We start from the raw sequence: 11,074 nt of genomic DNA, 5'->3' as shown, positions 1-11,074 counted from the left end.
TAGTGAGAGAAAAGGGAGGAGATAGTGAGAGAAAGAGGAGGGGATAGTGAGAGAAAGAGGAGGAGATAGTGAGAGAAAGAGGAGGCGATAGAGAAAAAGGAGGAGATAGTGAGAGAAAGAGGAGGAGTTAGTGAAAGAGGAGGGGATAGTGAGAGAAAGAGGAGGGGATAGTGAGAGAAAGAGGAGGGGATAGTGAGAGAAAGAAGAGGCGATAGTGAGAGAAAGAAGAGAGAATAGTGAGAGAAAGAGGAGAGGATAGTGAGAGAAAGAGTAGAGGATAGTGAGAGAAAGAGGAAGGGATAGTGAGAGAAAAGGGAGGAGATAGTGAGAGAAAAGGGAGGAGATAGTGAGAGAAAGAGGAGGGGATAGTGAGAGAAAGAGGAAGGGATAGTGAGAGAAAGAGGAGGGGATAGTGAGAGAAAGAGGAGGGGATAGTGAGAGAAAGAGGAGGGGATAGTGAGAGAAAGAGGAGGGGATAGTGAGAGAAAGAAGAGGCGATAGTGAGAGAAAGAAGAGGGGATAGTGAGAGAAAGAACAGAGAATAGTGAGAGAAAGAGGAGAGGATATTGAGAAAAAGAGGAGAGGATAGTGAGAGAAAAGGGAGGAGATAGTGAGAGAAAAGGGAGGAGATATTGAGAGAAAGAGGAGGGGATAGTGAGAGAAAGAGGAAGGGATAGTGAGAGAAAGAGGAGGGGATAGTGAGAGAAAAGGGAGGAGATAGTGAGAGAAAAGGGAGGAGATAGTGAGAGAAAGAGGAGGGGATAGTGAGAGAAAGAGGAAGGGATAGTGAGAGAAAGAGGAGGGGATAGTGAGAGAAAGAGGGGATAGTGAGAGAAAGAAGAGGCGATAATGAGAGAAAGAAGAGGGGATAGTGAGAGAAAAGGGAGGAGATAGTGAGAGAAAAGGGAGGAGATAGTGAGAGAAAGAGGAGGGGATAGTGAGAGAAAGAGGAAGGGATAGTGAGAGAAAGAGGAGGGGATAGTGAGAGAAAGAGGGGATAGTGAGAGAAAGAAGAGGCGATAATGAGAGAAAGAAGAGGGGATAGTGAGAGAAAGAAGAGGGGATAGTGAGAGAAAGAAGAGAGGATAGTGAGAGAAAGAGGAAGGGATAGTGAGAGAAAAGGGAGGAGATAGTGAGAGAAAGAGGAGGGGATAGTGAGAGAAAGAGGAGGAGATAGTGAGAGAAAGAAGAGGGGATAGTGAGAGAAAGAAGAGGGGATAGTGAGAGAAAGAAGAGAGGATAGTGAGAGAAAGAGGAAGGGATAGTGAGAGAAAAGGGAGGAGATAGTGAGAGAAAAGGGAGGAGATAGTGAGAGAAAGAGGAGGGGATAGTGAGAGAAAGAGGAAGGATAGTGAGAGAAAGAGGAGGGGATAGTGAGAGAAAGAGGAGAGGATAGTGAGAGAAAGAGGAGAGGATAGTGAGAGAAAGAGGAGAGGATAGTGAGAGAAAGAGGAGAGGATAGTGAGAGAAAGAGGAGAGGATAGTGAGAGAAAGAGGAGAGGATAGTGAGAGAAAGAGGAAGGGATAGTGAGAGAAAAGGGAGGAGATAGTGAGAGAAAGAGGAGGGGATAGTGAGAGAAAGAGGAGGAGATAGTGAGAGAAAGAGGAGGGGATAGTGAGAGAAAAAAGAGGGGATAGTGAAAGAAAGAGGAGATAGTGAAAGAAAGAGGAGGGGATAGTGAGAGAAAGAGGAGGCGATAGTGAGAGAAAGAAGAGGGGATAGTGGAAGAAAGAAGAGGGGATAGTGAGAGAAAGAAGAGGGGATAGTGAGAGAAAGAGGAGGCGATAGTGAGAGAAAGAGGAGGCGATAGAGAAAAGGGAGGAGATCGTGAGAGAAAGAGGAGGAATAAGTGAAAGAGGAGGAGATAGTGAGAGAAAGAGGAGGGGATAGTGAGAGAAAGAAGAGGGGATAGTGAGAGAAAGAGGAGGGGATAGTGAGAGAAAGAGGAAGGGATAGTGAGAGAAAAGGGAGGAGATAGTGAGAGAAAGAGGAGGAGATAGTGAGAGAAAGAAGAGGGGATAGTGAGAGAAAGAGGAGGGGATAGTGAGAGAAAGAGGAAGGGATAGTGAGAGAAAGAGGAGGGGATAGTGAGAGAAAGAGGAGGGGATAGTGAGAGAAAGAAGAGGCAATAGTGAGAGAAAGAGGAGGCGATAAAGAGGAAGGGATAGTGAGAGAAAGGGGAGGAGATAATGAGAGAAAGAGGAGGAGATAGTGAGCGAAAGAGGAGGAGATAGTGAGAGAAAGAGGAGAGGATAGTGAGAGAAAGAGGAGAGGATAGTGAGAGAAAGAGGAAAGGATAGTGATATAAAGAGGAGATAGTGAGAGAAAGAGGAGATAGTGAGAGAAAGAGGAGGAGATAGTGAGAGAAAGAGGAGAGGATAGTGAGAGAAAGAGGAGATAGTGAGAGAAAGAGGAGGGATAGTGAGAGAAAGAGGAGGGGATAGTAAGGAAAAGAGGAGAGAGTGAGAGAAAGAGGAGGAGATAGTGAGAGAAAGAGGAAGGGATAGTGAGAGAAAGGGGAGGAGATAATGAGAGAAAGAGAAGGAGATAGAGAAAGAGGAGAGGATAGTGAGAGAAAGAGGAGAGGATAGTGATAGAAAGAGGAGAGGATAGTGATAGAAAGAGGAGATTGTGAGAGAAAGAGGAGGAAATAGTGAGAGAAAGAGGAGGAGATAGTGAGAGAAAGAGGAGAGGATAGTGAGAGAAAGAGGAGAGGATAGTGATAGAAAGAGGAGACAGTGAGAGAAAGAGGAGATAGTGAGAGAAAGAGGAGATAGTGAGAGAAAGAGGAGGAGATAGTGAGAGAAAGAGGAGAGGATAGTGAGAGAAAGAGGAGAGGATAGTGATAGAAAGAGGAGATAGTGAAAGAAAGAGGAGAGGATAGTGAGAGAAAGAGGAGGGGATAGTAAGGAAAAGAGGAGAGAGTGAGAGAAAGAGAAGGAGATAGTGAGAGAAAGAGGATGGGATAGTGAGAGAAAGGGGAGGAGATAATGAGAGAAAGAGAAGGAGATAGAGAAAGAGGAGAGGATAGTGAGAGAAAGAGGAGAGGATAGTGATAGAAAGAGGAGAGGATAGTGATAGAAAGAGGGGGAGATAGTGAGAGAAAGAGGAGGAGATAGTGAGAGAAAGAGGAGAGGATAGTGAGAGAAAGAGGAGAGGATAGTGATAGAAAGAGGAGACAGTGAGAGAAAGAGGAGATAGTGAGAGAAAGAGGAGATAGTGAGAGAAAGAGGAGATAGTGAGAGAAAGAGGAGGAGATAGGAAGAGAAAGAGGAGGAGATAGTGAGAGAAAGAGGAGAGGATAGTGAGAGAAAGAGGAGATAGTGAGAGAAAGAGGAGATAGTGAGAGAAAGAGGAGGATATAGGAAGAGAAAGAGGAGGAGATAGTGAGAGAAAGAGGAGAGGATAGTGAGAGAAAGAGGAGAGGATAGTGATAGAAAGAGGAGATAGTGAAAGAAAGAGGAGAGGATAGTGAGAGAAAGAGGAGGGGATAGTAAGGAAAAGAGGAGAGAGTGAGACAAAGAGAAGGAGATAGTGAGAGAAAGAGGAAGAGATAGTGAGAGAAAGAGGAAGGGATAGTGAGAGAAAGGGGAGGAGATAATGAGAGAAAGAGAGGAGATAGAGAAAGAGGAGAGGATAGTGAGAGAAAGAGGAGAGGATAGTGAGAGAAAGAGGAGAGGATAGTGATAGAAAGAGGAGAGGATAGTGATAAAAAGAGGAGATAGTGAGAGAAAGAGGAGATAGTGAGAGAAAGAGGAGGAGATAGGAAGAGAAAGAGGAGGAGATAGTGAGAGAAAGAGGAGAGGATAGTGAGAGAAAGAGGAGAGGATAGTGAGAGAAAGAGGAGATAGTGAAAGAAAGAGGAGAGGATAGTGAGAGAAAGAGGAGGGGATAGTGAGAGAAAGGGGAGGAGATAGTGAGAGAAAGAGAAGGAGATAGTGAGAGAAAGAGGAGGAGATAGTGAGAGAAAGAGGAAGGGATAGTGAGAGAAAGGGGAGGAGATAATGAGAGAAAGAGAAGGAGATAGAGAAAGAGGAGAGGATAGTGAGAGAAAGAGGAGAGGATAGTGATAGAAAGAGGAGAGGATAGTGATAGAAAGAGGAGATAGTGAGAGAAAGAGGAGATAGTGAGAGAAAGAGGAGATAGTGAGAGAAAGAGGAGGAGATAGGAAGAGAAAGAGGAGGCGATAGTGAGAGAAAGAAGAGAGGATAGTGAGAGAAAGAGGAGATAGTGAGAGAAAGAGGAGATAGTGAGAGAAAGAGGAGGAGATAGTGAGAGAAAGAGGAGAGGATAGTGAGAGAAAGAGGAGATAGTGAGAGAAAGAGGAGGGGATAGTGAGAGAAAGAGGAGGGGATAGTGAGGAAAAGAGGAGAGAGTGAGAGAAAGAGGAGGAGATAGTGAGAGAAAGAGGAGGAGATAGTGAGAGAAAGAGGAGAGGATAATGAGAGAAAGAGGAGAGGATAGTGATAGAAAGAGGAGACAGTGAGAGAAAGAGGAGATAGTGAGAGAAAGAGGAGATAGTGAGAGAAAGAGGAGGAGATAGGAAGAGAAAGAGGAGGCGATAGTGAGAGAAAGAGGAGAGGATAGTGAGAGAAAGAGGAGATAGTGAGAGAAAGAGGAGATAGTGAGAGAAAGAGGAGGAGATAGTGAGAGAAAGAGGAGAGGATAGTGAGAGAAAGAGGAGATAGTGAGAGAAAGAGGAGGGGATAGTGAGAGAAAGAGGAGGGGATAGTGAGGAAAAGAGGAGAGAGTGAGAGAAAGAGGAGGAGATAGTGAGAGAAAGAGGAGGAGATAGTGAGAGAAAGAGGAGAGGATAGTGAGAGAAAGAGGAGAGGATAGTGATAGAAAGAGGAGACAGTGAGAGAAAGAGGAGATAGTGAGAGAAAGAGGAGATAGTGAGAGAAAGAGGAGGAGATAGGAAGAGAAAGAGGAGGAGATAGTGAGAGAAAGAGGAGAGGATAGTGAGAGAAAGAGGAGATAGTGAGAGAAAGAGGAGATAGTGAGAGAAAGAGGAGATAGTGAGAGAAAGAGGAGGAGATAGTGAGAGAAAGAGGAGGAGATAGTGAGAGAAAGAGGAGGCGATAGTGAGAGAAAGAGGAGAGGATAGTGAGAGAAAGAGGAGATAGTGAGAGAAAGAGGAGATAGTGAGAGAAAGAGGAGGAGATAGTGAGAGAAAGAGGAGGCGATAGTGAGAGAAAGAGGAGAGGATAGTGAGAGAAAGAGGAGAGGATAGTGAGAGAAAGAGGAGATAGTGAGAGAAAGAGGAGGAGATAGTGAGAGAAAGAGGGGATAGTGAGAGAAAGAGGAGGGGATAGTGAGAGAAAGAGGAGGGGATAGTGAGGAAAAGAGGAGAGAGTGAGAGAAAGAGGAGGAGATAGTGAGAGAAAGAGGAGGAGATAGTGAGAGAAAGAGGAAGAGATAGTGAGAGAAAGAGGAAGGGATAGTGAGAGAAAGGGGAGGAGATAATGAGAGAAAGAGGAGGAGATAGAGAAAGAGGAGAGGATAGTGAGAGAAAGAGGAGAGGATAGTGATAGAAAGAGGAGAGGATAGTGAGAGAAAGAGGAGAGGATAGTGAGAGAAAGAGGAGGAGATAGTGAGAGAAAGAGGAGAGGATAGTGAGAGAAAGAGGAGAGGATAGTGATAGAAAGAGGAGATAGTGAGAGAAAGAGAAGATAGTGAGAGAAAGAGGAGGAGATAGGAAGAGAAAGAGGAGGAGATAGTGAGAGAAAGAGGAGAGGATAGTGAGAGAAAGAGGAGAGGATAGTGAGAGAAAGAGGAGAGGATAGTGATAGAAAGAGGAGATAGTGAGAGAAAGAGGAGGAGATAGTGAGAGAAAGAGGAGAGGATAGTGAGAGAAAGAGGAGATAGTGAGAGAAAGAGGAGGGGATAGTGAGAGAAAGAGGAGGGGATAGTGAGGAAAAGAGGAGAGAGTGAGAGAAAGAGGAGGAGATAGTGAGAGAAAGAGGAAGGGATAGTGAGAGAAAGAGGAGGAGATAGTGAGAGATAGAGGAGGAGATAGTGAGAGAAAGAGGAGGAGATAGTGAGAGAAAGAGGAGGAGATAGTGAGAGAAAGAGGAGGGGATAGTGAGAGAAAGAGGAGGAGATAGTGAGAGAAAGAGGAGAGGATAGTGAAAGAGGAGAGGATAGTGATAGAAAGAGGAGACAGTGAGAGAAAGAGGAGATAGTGAGAGAAAGAGGAGATAGTGAGAGAAAGAGGAGGAGATAGGAAGAGAAAGAGGATGAGATAGTGAGAGAAAGAGGAGAGGATAGTGAGAGAAAGAGGAGATAGTGAGAGAAAGAGGAGATAGTGAGAGAAAGAGGAGGATATAGGAAGAGAAAGAGGAGGAGATAGTGAGAGAAAGAGGAGAGGATAGTGAGAGAAAGAGGAGAGGATAGTGATAGAAAGAGGAGATAGTGAAAGAAAGAGGAGAGGATAGTGAGAGAAAGAGGAGGGGATAGTAAGGAAAAGAGGAGAGAGTGAGAGAAAGAGAAGGAGATAGTGAGAGAAAGAGGAGAGGATAGTGAGAGAAAGAGGAGAGGATAGTGAGAGAAAGAGGAGGGGATAGTAAGGAAAAGAGGAGAGAGTGAGAGAAAGAGAAGGAGATAGTGAGAGAAAGAGGAGAGGATAGTGAGAGAAAGAGGAGAGGATAGTGAGAGAAAGAGGAGATAGTGAGAGAAAGAGGAGATAGTGAGAGAAAGAGGAGGAGATAGTGAGAGAAAGAGGAGAGGATAGTGAGAGAAAGAGGAGATAGTGAGAGAAAGAGGAGGGGATAGTGAGAGAAAGAGGAGGGGATAGTGAGGAAAAGAGGAGAGAGTGAGAGAAAGAGGAGGAGATAGTGAGAGAAAGAGGAAGGGATAGTGAGAGAAAGAGGAGGAGATAGTGAGAGATAGAGGAGGAGATAGTGAGAGAAAGAGGAGGGGATAGTGAGAGAAAGAGGAGGGGATAGTGAGAGAAAGAGGAGGGGATAGTGAGGAAAAGAGGAGAGAGTGAGAGAAAGAGGAGGAGATAGTGAGAGAAAGAGGAGGAGATAGTGAGAGAAAGAGGAGGAGATAGTGAGAGAAAGAGGAGGAGATAGTGAGAGAAAGAGGAGGAGATAGTGAGAGAAAGAGGAGGAGATAGTGAGAGAAAGAGGAGGGGATAGTGAGAGAAAGAGGAGGGGATAGTGAGGAAAAGAAGAGAGACTGAGAGAAAGAGGAGGAGATAGTGAGAGAAAGAGGAGGGGATAGTGAGAGAAAGAGGAGGAGATAGTGAGAGAAAGAGGAGAGGATAGTGAGAGAAAGAGGAGGGGATAGTGAGGAAAAGAGGAGAGAGTGAGAAAGAAGAGATGATAGTGAGAGAAAGAGGAGGAAAAAAGAAAGCAGTGAAGGTTAAAACTGCTAGAAGATAAGAAAAAAAAAGGAAAGGTGTGCAAGTAACAGAAAAAAGAAGAGTGGAAGTGAGAAATGGCGAGGGAATATGGAAGAAATAATTGAAGTAAATGTTGGACATAAAAGTAGGAAAGATGAAGAGAAGGAGCGGGCATAAATAGGAAAAATAAAGATAAAGCTAACAGCAAAAAAATGGAAAAAGAAAGAAATGAGGACGGCAAGCAGAAAGTAAAGACAAAGAACGAGAGATGGTTGGCGATACTGTAGAAAGGAGGTGAGAACTTGGAGCGAGAAATACAGAAGGATGGGAGAAATCACCGGTTGGTGTAATGAAGCGACCTGGGATCATTCATGGATGTGATTTATATTTTCTTTATTGCGGGACTTAATGTATTTATATGGAAATCTAATCAGATAATTGCAGGTAGTGATTCACTGCGGATAATAACTCTGCCGTACACGACGAGAGCGGGAAAAGGATTGAAGGTCTCAGCTTCACCTTCACACATAATGAGCAGGGAAAGCAAACAAGGGGCACGTGGCCGTGTCATGCAGCACCGGTGTCAGTCCTAAACAGCGGTGGCACTACCAGGTAACTTACCACAGACAAAGCACGTGGTCTTCAGGATCTCCTCCTTCTTCTGTTTCTCACTTCTCAGATCGGCAAACGTATCGATGATGACACCAAAGATGAGATTGAGGACAATGATGATGACGATGAAATAGAAAAGAAGATCATATACAACTCTGGCAGCAAAGAGAGGCTCCTGAAAGATAGAGGTCAAGTAGCCAAGTGGGTACGGCAAAAGGGTCTGATGGTGCACCACAACAGGATCTATAGACATTTCCCGTTAATGTTATGGATGAATGGTCACCTCCAAGGTGGCCAAAACATTGGACAAATTTGGTCAACAGGATTCCACATATAATGTATGGACTTACATCCTTCGAAGGCTTCCGAAGAACATCTCCTACACCTCCCCCATTTCTCAGACCTTGGTTCAGGACTGTGACAATACACATCAACAGCGTGTCACAGGCCCGTTCATTCTCTTCCTCTTCTGTGTCTCCACCTGTAAAGAACACAAGGTAGCAAGTGTCTTACAATTACACAGAAAATTCAGGCAGCCCAACAGGTATGGTCAGGAGAAAACTGGTAGGATGAAATGAAAAAATATCTGTTTTTTTTTTTATTCTGGGAGCTCCCCCTAGTGGTGGCTGCAGACAGGATCTTATCATGTATCTCTGTATACAGGGAGCTCCCCCTAGTGGTGGCTGCAGACAGGATCTTATCATGTATCTCTGTATACAGGGAGCTCCCCCTAGTGGTGGCTGCAGACAGGATCTTATCATGTATCTCTGTATACAGGGAGCTCCCCCTAGTGGTGGCTGCAGACAGGATCTTATCATGTATCTCTGTATACAGGGAGCTCCCCCTAGTGGTGGCTGCAGACAGGATCTTATCATGTATCTCTGTATACAGGGAGCTCCCCCTAGTGATGGCTGCAGACAGGATCTTATCATGTATCTCTGTATACAGGGAGCTCCCCCTAGTGATGGCTGCAGACAGGATCTTATCATGTATCTCTGTATACAGGGAGCTCCCCCTAGTGGTGCCTGCAGACAGAATCTTATCCTGTATCTCTGTATACAGGGAGCTCCCCCTAGTGGTGACTGCAAACAGGATCTCATCATGTATTGTCAAGGGAGGAATTTGGGTTGAAGACTGCTAATGGAGTCCGCGTTTGGGATATTCAGAGACGGTGCCGTATTAGCTGTTTACCAGTGCCGAAATATCCATGTATCAGACAATGAACAAACAGACATGCTCTCCTTGAGCTAGCATCACCAACTGAGCTCGTTGTATTCTATTGTTCAAGCATTAAACACATCACTTCAGCCTGAAAGATATTTACAAAAACTTCTCTATTTGCTCACACATATTGATAAAGAATAATTAGGGGGGAGTGCGTATGGGCAGCATTGGGAGAATGCATGAGATCATACATCATCCCAAATAGTACACTTTGAAGACAGTAAGCGACGATGAGTTTCTGTAGAAATGATACATGGGAGTATGGGATCACCCGCCTCATCCTACAAATACTACATTCGTTCTCCTGTGAATTTTACTGATAAGGCTCTCAATTAACTTAATGAATAGCTCCTTTGTTCATTTATACTTTGGCTAACTTTTTTCAATATACAGCTTAGAGTTATACTATGGATCCATGCGATGGCTACATAGACAGACAGATAATTATACAACTACATCTACATTTTGATTATTTACATACATAGATATCCTTATTACGTTTAAACAAACAAGCTATTGCTCAGTCCCACCTCCACAGTATCTCTGTATACAGGGAGCTCCCCCTAGTGGTGACTGCAGACAGGATCTTATCATGTATCTCTGTATACAGGGAGCTCCCCCTAGTGGTGGCTGCAGGCAGAATCTTATCATGTATCTCTGTATACAGGGAGCTCCCCCTAGTGGTGGCTGCAGACAGGATCTTATCATGTATCTCTGTATACAGGGAGCTCCCCCTAGTGGTGGCTGCAGACAGGATCTTATCATGTATCTCTGTATACAGGGAGCTCCCCCTAGTGGTGGCTGCAGGCAGAATCTTATCATGTATCTCTGTATACAGGGAGCTCCCCCTAGTGGTGGCTGCAGACAGGATCTTATCATGTATCTCTGTATACAGGGAGCTCCCCCTAGTGGTGGCTGCAGACAGGATCTTATCATGTATCTCTGTATACAGGGAGCTCCCCCTAGTGGTGGCTGCAGACAGGATCTTATCATGTATCTCTGTATACAGGGAGCTCCCCCTAGTGGTGGCTGCAGACAGGATCTTATCATGTATCTCTGTATACAGGGAGCTCCCTCTAGTGGTGGCTGCAGACTGGATCTTATCATGTATCTCTGTATACAGGGAGCTCCCCCTAGTGGTGACTGCAGACAGGATCTTATTATGTATCTCTGTATACAGGGAGCTCCCCCTAGTGGTGGCTGCAGACAGGATCTTATCATGTATCTCTGTATACAGGGAGCTCCCTCTAGTGGTGGCTGCAGACAGGATCTTATCATGTATCTCTATATACAGGGAGCTCCCCCTAGTGGTGACTGCAGACAGGATCTTATCATGTATCTCTGTATACATGGAGCTCCCTCTAGTGGTGGCTGCAGACAGGATCTTATCATATATCTCTGTATACAGGGAGCTCCCCCTAGTGGTGGCTACAGACAGGAACTTATCATGTAACTAAATCTACGCATAAAGATACATTATAAATCTCAGCAATACAAGATGTTGGGCCTAAACGACACGAGGGTTAAAAGAGGGTGAGATGTTAGATTGTTTGTGTTAATGGATCTGTGTCTGAGGTTTCGGAGCCCCTCTAAATTTGGCAATGTATAATGGATCTGTGAATGTGTGCAAACGCTGAGCTGGACGGGCGCTCGATGAAAGAGGTTCCGTGCCGGGATGTGCAGCCTACACAGAGATAAATATAAAATCTATTGAGCCAGATGACTTTCACATCTATTAATAAGTGAGGGATACAAGTATCGTCTCTCTGCTGCAGGCTCCGCTCTGAAGCCGTTCTGGCGGGATAAACATATGTGTTTACTCAGCGAATGAATGAGGAGGGGGCGAGGAAACGGGAGAAAGTCTGCTCACGATTTCTAATGCGGAGTAC

The 11,074-nt window shown here is 44.9% G+C and overlaps 1 protein-coding gene across 1 annotated transcript in view; it reads right to left on the bottom strand.

Annotated features, from left to right (window-relative positions):
• ITPR2 (inositol 1,4,5-trisphosphate receptor type 2) overlaps positions 1-11,074 on the bottom strand; it is a 227,947-nt gene that overhangs the window by 15,777 nt on the left and 201,096 nt on the right. Inside the window, 2 exon segments of the mRNA XM_075343322.1 lie at positions 7,971-8,136; positions 8,312-8,442. Of these exon segments, the coding sequence (XP_075199437.1) occupies positions 7,971-8,136; positions 8,312-8,442 (297 nt within the window).

This window comes from Anomaloglossus baeobatrachus, chromosome 4 (assembly GCF_048569485.1).
Source record: "Anomaloglossus baeobatrachus isolate aAnoBae1 chromosome 4, aAnoBae1.hap1, whole genome shotgun sequence".
NCBI lineage: Eukaryota > Metazoa > Chordata > Amphibia > Anura > Aromobatidae > Anomaloglossus > Anomaloglossus baeobatrachus.
This window is presented reverse-complemented; position numbering and strand designations above follow the sequence as displayed.